Below are 15,776 nucleotides of genomic sequence, written 5' to 3'. Positions count from 1 at the left end.
AGGTCCTTTTTGGCTAGGGATGTTGCAGAGGATTGAAGTCGCTCATTGTTTGCCTTATTACCTTCAGCAAAACATCTGAGGAGCAGGAACACTGAGTTTGCTCTCCAAACGTAGCCTTCAGCTTTGCGGCGCACATAATCTTTGCATGGTAAAAGTTCAGGCTGTATCCCGAACCCTAATTGGTTTGGGCTCCAGCATCAAAAGTTGGCGGCGTGCTTGAAAATATCTCATTAATCTAATCTTGTGATTTTGGGGGCATTACAATGTTTTTATGACTAGGATTTGCATCTATACTGTCAAGCATGTGTGGATCTCAGAATATTCTCAAGACCTAACTCTCCCATAGTTCACACCACAAACCCTTAAGCTAATACCAAGGCGTTATTTTAGCATGAGAGCCAGGAGGTGGAAAAAACTCTCGCTATACTCAGAAACACTGATTATACTCAGTGTCTTTGTGTGGGCCAAGCTTTTGTTCAGGCAGTCTGCCTGGCCTGCACCCCGGCAAAATCAATCATAGTGATGGTTCATCAGCTAGTACTGGGAGCTTGTTTTTCTTTATAACAGTGTAGATTATTTAAAACCAAGCTGTGAGTGGGCTATGTACAAAAGTATAGATGGAAAATCTGTGGGACATGTGGCTTAGTGTGCGCATGTGTGCAGTCAAACCCACTTTTCAGTTAGTAGTCTAGACATGGCCTTATGGCTTGGATTTGGAAATAGTGAACCTCACAGAGATGAAAGTAGGGTTTAATACCCTAAGGCAGATGGGTTGGAATGTGGAGAAAACCTAATAATGCAGGTTACTTTAAAGTCTGCAGTATAACTGTGGTCAATCCCAGTCTTTTAAATGGGGAGGGGGGAATTTCATCTCATCAAAATTTGGCAGGTAGAATTCAAGAGAAATAGTTTGAATCTCTAGTGACTGTGGTTTGGAAACAAAATTAAGCTTCTAATAAATTTCTGTAAATTTTCTTTCCGAATGTTCTGCTAAACACAACTTCTCTCTTGGAGGCAGCTGTAATAATACAATATTTTACATTTATAAAGTGCTTTCCATCCTGAAAATTCCCAACGGACTTTGCAAACTGCATTCGTTCAAAATCACCTACATGTGACTAAACTGCACGGGGAGCAACAAGCAGACATGGAGGCACAACACATACCTTGGACCACGGAAGTTTTGGCCAAAAACACTAGACTAAAATTCTATCGCTATTGAAAGAATAATACTTTTTTTATCTACATGAAATGGCCAGGACCCTGGATTTTTCAAAATACTCAGCTGATTGTAAACTTTACCAGTCTACTAAGTATGTGGGAAGGTAGAAACGGTGAAATGATTTGGTTGGGACTGGAATAGTAATAGTCAGGGTGTCTTAAAACTAATGCTTAGAGTGATAGGCTTTCCTATCCAGATATATCTGGATACTAGTTCCAGCTCTCTCTGTTTTGCATGCAGATGAGACAGTTGTCGGGTACAAAGCCTTAACGAGGCTGCAAGCCTTAACGAGGCTGCAGACAAGCAAAAGCACTTTCCTACAAGAGGGTGATGAACTGAATGTTACTAGCAATCCTTTGCCAGGCTGGTATGCTCTGTTAAAAATAGAAAATACTAAACATAGCAGTAATTTACAAAGAAAATAAGTGTTGCATGCAAGCAACTAATCCAAGTAATAGTGTTAGGTGAATGTATATGTTAAGATCATGAGCTTTTTTGTTACAGTGGAAATAAAATGGAGGATATAGTGAGTGCTCGTTTTGTTAGCTTACAAAACTGTCACATAGCATTATATTTTGGCATCAAGCATGTTGAAAGATCCAAAAATGCTCGATACAAATTAGAACTCAAATGTCTACTTCTTTAGAAGAACGAACTCTCACGAAGTTCAACTGAAATTGCGCATAAGTGAGGCAGGATCTAGCTTGCTGAAGAGTAGCTGCACCATTCACTGAAATGCAGTTAGTTAAGACTGGAAAAATAATGGACTTAGTACGTGGCATTAGAAATATTAAATCAAATTGAAACTGCATTTTTGTACATTGAGACAAAAGTCTCAACAAAATAAAAATGTATTTCACCAGAAGAAACAGATTACACTGATTCTTGTTTTATGTACTCCGTGCTACCTCACTCGTGCCAAAGGGCCAGTCCTTATCCAAGCATTTTAAGTAAATTATCAATAGAACACTTATGGACAAAGCACAACTCATATGGTACAGATAATAAACATGTATAGAAAACATTTTTAAATGTACATTTTCTTTTTCCCTTTCTAATTGTAAACTATACACATTTTCCTTTTTTTTTGGTAGTTTTTGGAAGAAGTATCTTAAAATTGGACCATTTTAATTTTAAAAGAAAGTAATGATAACAATTGATATTGTTTCTTGGTACCTATTGTTCATTAAAATTGTTTTTTTCTTTGCCACACATGGTCTACTGGCCAAGTTGTGTGTTGTTCTGTGCCACAGGCTGTCAAGTCTACACAGTATTTCTTTGTTTCAAGGATAACTGTTTAGAAAAACAGAAGGAAAATACTCTATTTCTTTTTAAGTGTATGGAATGCAAATTTTTCTTGTTTCTGAGATTGTATTTGCAGGAGAAACATAAAAAAAGGAAAACTGATTTTGGCTGGAGTCTTTAAAAGAGCCAAAGAAAATCAGCTGTCCACTTTAGTTGGTTCACGAGAATGGTTTCGTTTCGATCAGCTTTACATTTGTCTGAAAAAGACAGTCACTAAAGCAAGGTGCTATTTTTCATTAGAGCCCAAGAATCTAAGACTATGGAAGCCACAAAAAATTATGCAGATTATTCATTCTAAAGGCTACAGATATGGCAAAATACTTCACGCACACATGAAAAATATTTAAATGTAATTTGTTACTCTTTTTTAAATGGAAGAGTAAACAGAGCATGGATCCAATTTTACTGCATTTCCCAAAGCTTTTTACTATTGGAAGGCCAGGGGAGACTGCTAGATGATTATATACAATACATCCAGGTACTTTTGTACTGAACTTCATAACCTGTATTTGACTAAAGAACGTGTTTCAGAAAGGCACTGAAATGTGAAGGAAGACTTCAGCAGATGCAGGATTCATCTCGTCTGCTGATTTGGACATTCACCCTTGCTATTGAGAATGTCTTATCTGTACTCTGAAGGTTTGGGCTTTCGTTTTTTGGCCGCAAAAAGATTTCTCATCTGTAATACTACCCGGTACTTTCCCTTGTAAAGGTACAGGTACACTAGATTTCAGTAATCTCTAAGTCTTCTTTAATTTTTCTCTCATTTATCACTGTTCAGTCTCTCAGACAGTTACCAAGCTACTCAGCTGAACACGAAGGAGTTATTTTTGTCTCTAAGAATATGGTATGAGGCCTACTATACACAGAGTACAAAACATCGAGGCATTCATAACAAAAACCTAATTTAAGAACAGTGCTGTCAAATTCTCAGCAGTATCAAAGTGAAGAATACCTTAATAAAAAGAGTTATACGCGTCCTCACCTTTTACAAGCTTTGCTTCATCATGCAAATAGATACTGCTGGAAAATTAATTAGTTGAGGCGGACCCCCCTTGCCCCTGTTTTTTTGACATATAAAGATCATATAACAAGAAGTGTGTGTGTTTCAGGCTGGTTCATGATTTTTCGTTGGATGCTGGCCATTTGTACCTCTGCACAGTCCAATTATGCATAGAAACATCTTACAGTAGAAATTCCAGAATCATTAGACTGATTTCATTGGAATGTACTAGTTTATGAGTAAGTAATACAGACACTGTCTTTGATTCTAAAGCTAGACACAAATCAGGAGGTTGGTGCTTTCATGGACATGAAACTAATGTGTTCCTAGAACTTGTGGGATGAAGGTTGGTGTCATTCCATGTGAACTGGGGGCAAGGTTACGTGTTCAGGCAAGTACTGTGGTTTCAGACCAAAATTTCCGTCCCCTAGAGGTATATTTCTTCTGTATTTCATCAGAGCAAGCTCTTGAATCTGCAGAAGGTCTTAGCAATTGTACTGATGCCCCACATACCAGCAGGGTGCTACAGTCCAGGTGCATACCAAGGAATAAAGGCAGTGAATGCTGACATTTTAAATCACTTAAGGGTACATATAGTTGCTCCTCATGTTTTGTAAGTGCTGTAAAAGTCACTGAGAAGTAAAAAAAAAAATACTTTTACTAATAAACAAGGATTAAATTAAACTAATTAGAAATTAAATTAAACTAATTAGAAAATTGGAGGCAGAATATAGTGAATAAAAAGATGGAGCATACTATTAAGTAGGGTTCCAAATAGCTGCACATCATTACTAATCAGTTTTATATCAAATTATGAGCTCTACCTCAGCCATTTCATAGAAATCTATGACTTAAAGCCAAAAGAAGCCTGAGTTCTTGGGTTTTTTGCTGTTTGTGTAACTGTTACTTATTTGTTATTCTGGACCAGTTCTCCACATAGGAGGTCACTCCCCATGAATCACACTGCTTGAGAAGTGGCTAAAAGATGGATGAGGCCAAGGCACAGAGCTGTGCTGAGGGAGTGTCTGCTGGGAGAAGGACTGATATGCACAGGGCAGGAGCAGAGGGAGGCCATGGAGCAGTGAAGCCACCTCCTGAACAGTGGTAGCTCCAGAACCTTCCTCCTCATCCAAAGCAGATGCTGGAAAGGACACCAGGAAAAGAAACATTGACACTCTCCAAAGTTAACTGAATCAGTCACAACTGTGAGTGTGGGTTCTACATGATATGGGGTCAACCTTTCTTTACCCATGATTATGTATCTACTTGTCCAACAGAGAAATTGCCTGTTGGCAACAGTTCTCATACTGCAGAGGAAAGAGGAAACAGCAGGGGAGACTATCTTGGTGAGAGCAGTGGCAAAGGTGAGGGGAAAAGTTTGCAAACCTGTGTAAGTTATATTAAAATGTTGAGCACTATAGTTCTTACTGACTCAGCACGTATGATTGGGCACTTGGTACAACTGAGAATCGGACCATTGATTTAAGAACCAGCTTTAAATCCCTAATTTTGAAAAAGTATTGGAAGTGTTGGCTTAAATATCAAGGATTTATGAAGCATTTTGTACAGCTGGTAATATAGCCTCCTGCCATGAGCTCTTTCAGTTTAGTCAACAGATACATAATGAATGACACACTGCAGGAACCATAGATTCTATTTTTATTTTCTATTTGTTTTTTCCTGTCTTACTATTCTGCTAGTAGAGAATTTAAAGTGATATTGTATACTTTTGTAAACACGGAACCAAATTCCACTCAAATACACACCTGTAGCCCTATTCAGTAAAAACCTTAAATTCTCATCTTCTGGCTTTCTGTGAGATTTTTTTTAGTCTGCCACATTTCCTTTCCCTATTGTTACTACAGACTCCATGGGGTACCATAAGTGAAGATTCACCAGAATTCTGCATTGTAAGATCTTCCTTTTGTGCTGGCTTTTGTCCTGGCAGGAGATAAACCATCTCCTTCACTTTGTCTGGGACACAGATGGGTATGGGCAACATTCTTCCACTATTGAGTCATTAATCAAAAGGATCTATTTTTCCACTTTTTAGTGGCCTCCCCTTTTCAAAATTTTGTCATTGAGTAGACTGTTGAATATTTTCTATTTATATAAGCCCGACATTTTCCTAAACCAGCTTGAACTGATTAGTTTAGTGTCAATATTCTCTAAACCATGCAGTTTTTCTACACTTTTAATAAAATACAAACACTTGAGAGCTTCCTGCCTCCGTGGCTCATTGAAAGACGAAAATGGGAAAAATGTAATGCAGCAATAAAGAGCACTGTTTACCATGATTTTTTCCAGATATGGCATTTTGGTAAAATTTAAAATTTGTCCTTGAGCATTTATGTATTGAAAAATATTTGTGAGTTTCAAAAATACAGTGTTGGTATCTGTGAAATAGATGTAGAACCATTCCTCATTCTTTCAGGCAGCTCCTAAAGGATATGTTGTGGGACACCATCTGGTGGATAAATGTAGTTAAAGCAAATATTTATATTTGCAAACAAGTTCTTTTTTTTTGTTCTATGAAGTTCATATTTGTTCAGATATCTTACAGTTTCCCTAGCCTTATCTAATTTCATACTAAAGGAAAGTTAGAAGTACTATTCTGATGCAAATCCTTCACAAGTATGGCCTCTAAGTAACCCAGACCGTGAAAGACCTTTGTGCTTAAAGTACTGAAATGTAACTAATTTTGAATGTTGATGATACCCATGGCTGCATTTCACCATTAGCATTTTGGCATGTGCTTCTGAGTATTTGTCATGCTTTTATTCACATCACAAAGCAATCTCAAAGCATAGGAACTAGGTTCCTTTTGGATGAGATTAAACTAGAAGATATGCTCCAAAAGCACACCTAATGCTCTCCAGCCACAGGACCAGGCTAGAAATACCGCTAAGTAAACCTTCCTGAAATGTGTGGTGTGGATGTTAAGCTCTCAGCACTAACTCTTTCATGCCACAAATCCTTTCCTATTAGCCTGCACTACTTACTAACGTAGATATCATTCATGTGGCTCACCTGAACCCACCTGCAGAGCAGAGACTGCCTAGATGGGCTTTGTGAATCTGACTGGAAACTTCAGTCCATCCAGCAAAGTGAACTTCAAAATGGAAACACGGATGGGTCAGACTACTGTGTGTTTGAGGATTTGTTACGTGGTTCTAGGGTATGTAATCTAGTAGCTAAGTAAAAAGCCCTGGATCAAACCTTTTCTTCTTAGTCAGAGTCCAGAACAATTTTCAGAACATGCTTAATTTTTTTCTTGGTGTGATGGGATGAATGTTTTGAGAGATTTCCTTAGAAGCAAGGTATTCTACTGAATTTCTTAGCATTTGGAAGATGGCATTACTGATACGTGGGTTATACAATTGCTTGAAAAATGCATTTTGTCTGCTACTTTTATATTTCTCGTGAAGCAAGCAAATAGAGAGATAGGGTGTCTTTTATAAAATTTAAAAAAAATGGAGACAGAGAAAGAATTGCATCTGTGTATAATTACGGCTGATGTGCTGCAAATTTACTGATCTTTTGTGAGCTCATCCTCAACAAAACCTCACACAATCATCCCCTTTTTATGCCAACAAAATGTGTTTTATAGCCTGGACTCTTCTACATCATAAATGTAAAAATAAAGCAGTGTTTTATAACTGTATAATAAAACAGTGAAGGGAAATATTATCGGCACCATTATATTTCTAACGAGCTATAATACATTGCTGCATGCTGGTTTCTAGGTTAAGCCTGGCTGTAAATTTGAAAGCACATACAACCACGTAGTACTTTCACCTTATATGATACAATATAGAATCTTAAAATATACAAGCTGTATATTTAAAACAAAGTAACCACAAATTCTTACAGTTCAGAAAGCAGCAGTATTCCTGTAAAGAGAGGGCATCGTTTACTGAAATTGTTTTTACTAGGCACACCCAATTTTGACTTTCATGAGGCCAAGATAAGTAACACTGATTTCTTAAGGTATTTTAACAACAAACTTAACTATTCAAGCTTCACATTCGCTTTTAGGATTAGTAATGCATATCAGATTGATGCTTGCATTTAAATAGAGCTCTTAATTTTATTTTAAGACTGTAAGAAAGGCTTTAGTGGGTCAGACCAGTGGTCTATCCAGCCCAGTTTTCTGTCTCCAGCAGTGGCAACAGGAGAGGTTATTCACAGAGAATAACAAGCCCAGCTGTTTTCAGAGGTCCATTCCTCTTTCACTTCCCACGATACAACACTGTTGTGTTAGGGATGCCAGAGGTACATCCCTACCCTATGGTCCATCTATTTGTCTAATCCCTTTTTGAACCTGTTGACACAATTTGCCTCTACAATCTCATGTGATAGCGAGTGCCAGAAGTCCGCTACCTTGTGTTTAAAAAAATGCTTTGTTTTATCTGTTTTAAGCTGATCTATTATTTTTATTAAGTTCTCGTATTACAGGATAGAGTGAACAGAAGTTTTACCTTCACCTTATCCACTATTTTCATGCCTTCATAACGCTTCATTACTTTTCTTCCTAGCCTTCTCCTTTCACTGCTGAAGACTCCCAACTTTTCAGTCTCTCCTCATAAGGTAGCTGCTCAATCCCTTATGCATTTAAGTTGCCCTTAGAGTTACATGTTGTTACACAGAATGCCAAGACATCTTTAAGTTTTTTTGAGAGCTTCTCAGCAAATTCTGGGATCCCATTGCCATACCGGTGAAAAGAAAACTGAAGGTTTCCATATTATCGATCTGATAGTTGGTTTTCTAGTAAGACAGGTTACTTTTCCTTATTGCTTATTCCTAAGGGTTCAAAAAAAATTAATTCTGGAGAATATAGTTTGATTTTCCTCCTTACTAATTTCAACCTACTATTTTATACGTAACTTACATTAACTTCAAATTTAAAATTTTGAGGAGTACCTCATTTATGCTATAGCAGGCTAATATATTTAGCTGTGCCTCAGTAATACTTAACACTTTCCTCTAATGTGCTATTTGGTTATTCCTTTAATGCATTTATCTATCTACAGCTCTTTTAATTATGTTAGGCTCTTCTGGAATGTCTTTAAAGTTTTCCTCAAAGACTCTGAATCATATATATTCATTGCCTTCTCTGACATTCAGTATTTCTCCTGCTCTAGCAACTTAGGCTGAACACTGGTTTTGAAAACTTTCCTTTTTGCTTTCATTTGAGGGGTGTTTTTTCCACCTCATATGTTAGAGGTTTAATTTTGCATTAGTAACAAGTACTATGTACAAGTACAGAAACTTATGGCCACAGGTAGCTATCTTCTTTTCTCCCAGGAGAAAAATACAAGCATTGTGCTGACTGTTACTGATTTATAGAACACAAAGGCCTCATTCATTCTTATTTCAAGGTCATCACTGTGATCTTCTTGACAAGTTTGAACAACTTGCAGATAAACATCAAGAAGTCCTCATGAATAACAATGACTAAACTGTCAAGACAGTAATAGTGTGATTGAAGAGAGCATCCTCTAAATGCAACATATACTAAGGAATGTGGAGAAAACTTCCATGCCTTACAGTTGTGATAAAATGGGATATGCCATTTTTAATGTAATGGTGAACTGGATTACTGATTGGACTCAAGTCTTAAATGAATGGCTTATTTAGCCAAGAAGAGAGGGGGTTTTACATTTTGAATAAACCAGAGTGATGTGCAGGAAGCTCAGGGAATATAATATCTTTCTCTGGCTCCTTTGTTCCTCTGTGGGAGGCCACTGTATAGCATTCAAGGAAATTCCTTGATGCTGCTGAGTTTCATATGAGCAGACTGACAGGATGCACAGTTTGGCACAATTGTCTATTTCTGATCAGGATTACAAATAGCACGGGTGGCAAAGATCCAAACTGACCTATACTGGCGGAATAATTTGAGTAATTATTCAGGGAACCACACTGCAAACACATTTAGTCCTTTACTTTCATGTGGAGTTCAAAATGCTGCAAAAATCTCATGGTATGCCGCACAATTGTGAGTTCCATGCTGCACACGTTGATTAATAATGTGGTGAGGTATGACATCAGACTGAGACAAGAAGATACATACAACAAGGTTCTAAAGAGTGATAAACTGCATTTATTTAATTCCTAGATAAATTTCATAGAAGTAGGACACATATGTGAAAATTGGATGGTAAAGATTCCCATGCCCAGTACGACTAGGAATGTCATGCGTACTAATTAAGCAAACAGAAACCAGAAAATAGTTTGTATGTATTTTTGAGGTGCATACAATTCACAATAGAACAGGTTTCCAGTCTCAGTGCCAGATAAGCCTAGCCAAAAAGGATAATTGATTGGTTTTATGCACCATTGCACAGTGTCTAAAGGCATTCATAATCTATGGTTGATTGCATTTTGAATATTGCCAAAATGAATACAATCCCCTCACTGTTGAACAAGATCATAATATTTATATTGACAATTGAGAACTTTCAATAATACATAGTCCCATCACATCTTTTCTATAAAATTAAGACTCTTTTATGTCTTAAATCAAAAACAGATTGCACAGTCCAAATAGTAAGGATTTTGTCAGCATTTTTCAATTAAAATTGCTTATTTGTAGAAGTTGTGTCTTTGTCGTATAAATATGAAAATACATTCTCACGGTATGGACTTGGATTCAATTCAACTTCCAGTTTTTCTTGTATGTTCTTATAGTAAGTTATCTGCCCTCTCAAAATGAGATAGAAAGGAAGTTCTTAGTTTGTGAGGCTGAGAGAATAAAACAATGTTCCCATTTAAAAATTGTTTGTCTCAAAAGTTAGTATTAAATACGGAGACATCTTTCAAGAAGAGTGACCAGATTCACTTTGACAAAGCACAGGCTGAGGGAGAGTATGTTCTCTCTCTGAAAAACATCCCACTTTTGAGCCAAATTTGGAATAAAATGTTATTTCAAAATTTCTGATAGAACATGGAAACAATCACTATATTCCGTGAGTGTCCCAGTCAAGGAAGAATGTAGGATCACTTTTAACATACCAATTTTCAGGCACTTCAAAAAATTCTTCTCAGACTCGAACTCCACTGTATGCATTTAAATATTTTAGAAGTTTTAAAAACTATTTTATTAAAATATCTTTAAATCCACCTTCTTTTTTTTTCCTAATTGCCCTGCTATTTGGGCATAGAGTCGAGAGTCAGTAGATCTTAATTTTATTTCCATTACTGCCATTCTGTGCTTTTAGAATTCTGTGCTTTGAATTCTCCATGAGTAGAACATGGATAAAAATAATTTCCTTGGTAGAAAGCTTCAGGATTTACTGATGAAAGTATCTCTTCACACAAACCAATGAGATTAATTTTGGTTGCTGGGCTTACAAAAAAGCTGTAAGGTATTTGGATATCCTAGAACAATTTTGAGACCTAAAATGATTGATCTTTCTTTAAGGGAACAGTTTAACAAGCTTTCACCTGCATGGAAGGCAAACAGGCTATCCCAGGCCAAGGCAAAGATAGCACCAGCCACACTTGTCTTTTTTTAAGGGAAGTTTTTGTTGTCAAACTTAAGCAAAAAAAAAAGGTAAGTGGAATAGCCTCACCCTTGCAGTATATCCAGTGGACCAGCAGTTACATTTTGCTCATGGAAGGCTTAGATTGAAATTCCTGCTGCAAATCTGGCAGAGGAGTGATTTGGGGCCCTCTGTACTCATTGGATATGGGGCATAGAAGATATTCTCAGAAGAAAGTGCACACAGAAAGATTGATGCAACTGGCATGTTGTGCTGATGCTGGACAGCCTCTGGGACAAGGGGAGTCCCTTTGAGTACGGTGCCTCTGCCCAAAAATTACCTCTGAATGTTCTCTTCATTCTTTACAGGCAGAGGAAAAGGGCACTGGGCTGCTTTGGACACCTAACTCCCCCAGAAGTCACAGCTGCAAATTGCATTTTCTGTTGGCTAGCTTAGTTCACAATCTGCCCTGCAAACTGATTTCAATTAATCCCTTTCTAGACAATTTTTCCAGGGCATTGAGCATGGTGAGTTCACTCAAAATTCTGAATTTCTGTAAGTGAGAGGATTTCCAGGAGTCCGGCACAGCAATACTGAGTTTTATAACTTATATGTCTCCCTTTTAAATCTAGATAAAGGTCTTCTGCTTTTGAGCGTTAGATAAAAAGGGGATAATCTTTCCTGTGTGAAGAATGCCACTGAAGGGAGGCATTGCTTTCCCCTGATTTTCACACAGTTGCATTTCATAATGGGATTGTTAAGGCAGGGACACTTATTTCTGTTTTTTTGATCTTACCTTTATGTCTCTATGATTTAACAACTTAATTTTTTTCTTTCTTCTTGTCTACCGTTCCTCTGCTATCCTTGTGACACAAAATGGCATGGGCTATACAACATAAGTGATACTGGATCGCTGATGTAAATGCATCTGCTGAGAGTCAGAGTATAATGAGAAGCTGCACAATTAAGAACTTTAAAAACCAACAGTGAAGTCATGAAGGCAATCAGAGCATTGAGGATAGAGGTGTCACGCTGTGTTGCTGTCAGGAGGGCTGCCAAGGCACTTGTCCACACTGGCTGTCCACACTGAGGGCCATGAGGTCTGACTGCCTTGCCGAGGTGACCGAGGATGCTTTTAGGTTACGGAGCACCATTTTGGAATTTTACTGTGGGATGTCTCAGGTACCAGTTCCAAATATTCATTTGTGTCATTTTTGAAGTTCTGTGACAATTCTGCAGAACTGCTTTCTACCTTTGTTAAAGCTATTTCTAAAACATTAATTGGGGCTTCTTTGGTTCTTTTAGGCAGTATGGGAGAAGATCAGAGAAAATTGTTCAGGATGTGCTGTTTAATTTTAGCACACACATTGTATGCCAAAGCTGTTTATGTATGTGGTTAGCACAGTAATAGAGAGAGGGAAAACAAAACAAAACAAAACCCAGAAAGCCAGTTGCAATGAATGGCAGTTTAGCTTGTTCTTATTTGTGGTGGGTTTTTTTTTGCTAGTGATTATTTGGGAAAAAACAGTATTTAACTACAATCCCATCTACCCAGGAATTAAATATTCAGCACTGCTTACTAGTGACCTAGCATTAGCATTAAAAACCATAAGATTTACTGGAAGTTATTAATGTTCTAATAGTATGTGGTTTAGACCATTCTGAGAGTTGAGATGGTACTGTATAAAAAGCTTGCCGATATATATCCAACTCCAGTAAATTTCCAGCAATACACTGGCAGAGACAGCAAATCTTGTAGAAAACTATCCCAGTGCAGACTAGGCAATATTTTTTTCCTGGCCCTACACAGTATTTTAATCAAGGCATTTACATATATAAAGCGTAGTTTCAGAAAACGTGTACATTTTTTGTTGTCTTTCAAGCTGAAACCAAGGACTAGATTTAAAAGCTATTCAGACGTCTAGAGTTACAAGCAAGTGTCTAATGTCACCTTCCAAAACGCCTAGCACAAATCGGTTTTCTTAGTCAATCAGATTGCTAAACATTAATTTTTAGTTTTTAAAAACTTACTAGAACTGCACTTTGTCCCAGAGCACCAAAGGGAAACTGCAATAGTGGAGAATTTTTTGAGAGATCCCTAATTTTAGCTCAAGATACTGTATTTTTGCCTTGGGCATGTCAGTTACTAAGGTTGAAGAATGAATACAATTTGTTGAAGCTGGGTTCACACTTTCAGCTTAGAAATCTGACTCTTTTTTTCTTCCCACTTGGGCATATTCGCAGTTCAGATAGAGGAGTCTGGAACAGGGTGTAAAAACTAAATTACTGAACATAAAGAATGAATTAGAAAGTAACAAGGACTAGAGGATTTTCAAAGGATAGATGTTTGTTACTTTCTGAAAATCGGAAACATTAAAGTGCATCAAATTGGGAACCAAAACTGTGTAAATATAATGATAGATAGTTTGGCATGAATTTCATGGAATATATCTTGTTTGCTTAGATTTAAAAAATTGGGAAAATCAAGGATTAAGATTATCCTTCTAGATACACTAATTTCTTCTTGATTATGTGGACTAGTTTAACCAGGGTGGTTTTTATATATCTTACACAGTTAAACTGAATCAATACTAAATATTACAGCATTCCACCTTAAATTTAATCTATGATTTTTTGTTGCAACCAGGGAAAAGAATTTTGAGATAGAGTAATTTGAAGGCAAATAAACTCCAGCTGTGTTCTGAACTGTCTGACAAAATGGTGATGGTCCTGGAAAACAGAATTACAATAAGCAAGATCAAACTTACGTCACTACTAAAATAGTAAGGAAACAAATAACTAGAAGGCATCCACTCCATTTTGCAAAAGTATTTCAAAATTCTGAACTATGTCCTTGTTGAACAGAATATTTTAAACATTTATGTAAAATGCTTTGTTTCAAAGTAGTATTTTTTAAATCCAGAAGTTCAGCTTTTACAATTCTCCTTTCCATTCTGACATTACATAAGTTTCCTGGATAACTAGAACTTCCTAAAAATGTTTGGCTTTAACAAGACAGTGTATTTGAGTAATATTTTTTAGGTGAAAATCTTCTTATCACTTTGAATGAGCTAAAATAACAAAAGCCAATGCTATGTATGTATGTGTGTGTGACTAGAATTTTTTTTTATCACATCAGACATACACCTTTTAATGGAAAGTTATTCCTACTCATCAATAAGCAGACACACAAACCAGGGAGCTTCCCTGTATCAATAACCTTTAACTAACAGCAAATCTTCTGTTTCCTCAAGGCAAACAATCAGGTAGCTCTGACACCTGCAGCTACTGGAAACATTTGTCTAAGAAGGAATCAAACTAGTGGGAGCCTGGGGAAATATAAATACAGTAAATGGATTGAAAAAACTTCAGCTGGTGCTTAGAAATTGTACAGTTATGAAGTACTACTCCTTGCTAATAAAAAAACCCTAGAACTCACCAAAAGTTAGCTTACAGTGGTGTTGGAACAATTACCAAATATATTTAGAAGGGGAGAAAGCTGTATTATGGATTAAAGCAGTGTTTATACACCAAACTATATGTCTTTAAGATGGCAATTGCTTTTAAGGTCTGCAGGTACACTTTATAGAACACATCTATCACTTTATTTTAAAAACACAGACATTTCTGTAGAAGCGGAAGTGGGCTCTACCCATATGTGATTTTATAACTGTACACGTCTTTTTAAAAAGAAATCACAAACTCAGCCTGACAGGCATAAAAGCCACATTCTCAAAGGTACCAGTGTACCTAGAAGTCCAAGTAGTTATCTAAAAGCTCTTTATAATTCACGTAGTTTGAGTAATTCCTCTGCGTTTGACAGTTCCAAAGAGTCTATATTGGATTCAAATTGTGTTCTGCTACAATGACTGTTACTTGTTCGAGTTCCCTACCACTTTTACAAACATACTCTCAAATATTTTTCTCCCCGGTGTACAGTTTTGTTAACTTCAACACGTATCTTTGTTAGTCATGGGCCTTAATAATGCCAATACATACCGGTATACATACTATGCCTCTACATATCATTGCAAGATAATAATATGAAAAATGAGAGCATGGGCATAAGAAAACTTTGATCTGAATTTATTAAACTGTTCCTACATGACAGTGAAATCATCATGCCTACCAGCTGTAGAAAAACCTCAACAGTCAATCACAACTATGTAGTTTGTGAGAATCTTGCAGTTCATGAAGGTGCTCTTCAAGCACCTTCTCCAGCCCTTCATCATTCAATGTTACCTGCTCCCTTTTTCTCAAGCATGAAGGCAAGAAAAAAGAAACAGAATCAGAAACAGTTGTGAAACATAATTATGCTGTTTTCATTCTGCTGCTAATTGGCAATAACGTAACAAATTTATGAATGTGATTATATGAACGTAAGAGGAAAATAGTGGACTTGATCTAGAAGGTCTGTTCCAGGCCTAGATGCTATGTTCTGTGCAGGACAGTATTATAATGGTGGCTTTTGCCATGTACACAGGATACGACTGACCTTCTGGGCTGCAAGCGCACATTGCTGGCTCATGTCCAGCTTTTCATCCACCAGTACCCCCAAGTCCTGCTCGGCAGGCCTGCTCTCAATCCCTTCATCCCCCAGCCTGTATTGATACCGGGGGTTGCCCCGACCCAGGTGCAGGACCTTGCGCTTGGCCTTGTTAAACCTCAGGAGGTTCACACAGGCCCACTTCTCCAGCTTGTCCAGGTCCCTCTGGATGGCATCCCATCCCTCTGGCATGTCGACCGCACCACTCAGCTT

General features: G+C 37.3%; 1 protein-coding gene across 1 annotated transcript in view; it reads left to right on the top strand.

Moving 5' to 3' along the window:
• The first annotated feature begins 694 nt into the window (after positions 1 to 694).
• Positions 695 to 15,776, top strand: part of LRRC72 (leucine rich repeat containing 72) — a 42,219-nt gene continuing 27,137 nt past the window's right edge. Inside the window, exons 1-3 of the mRNA XM_019472782.1 lie at positions 695 to 743; positions 1,463 to 1,589; positions 2,604 to 2,750. Coding sequence (XP_019328327.1) covers positions 695 to 743; positions 1,463 to 1,589; positions 2,604 to 2,750 — 323 coding nt within the window. The remainder of the gene's footprint in view (positions 744 to 1,462; positions 1,590 to 2,603; positions 2,751 to 15,776) is intronic.

Source organism: Aptenodytes forsteri, unplaced genomic scaffold (genome assembly GCF_000699145.1).
Source record: "Aptenodytes forsteri isolate BGI_AS27 unplaced genomic scaffold, ASM69914v1 Scaffold164, whole genome shotgun sequence".
Taxonomy (NCBI): Eukaryota; Metazoa; Chordata; class Aves; order Sphenisciformes; family Spheniscidae; genus Aptenodytes; species Aptenodytes forsteri.
This window is presented reverse-complemented; position numbering and strand designations above follow the sequence as displayed.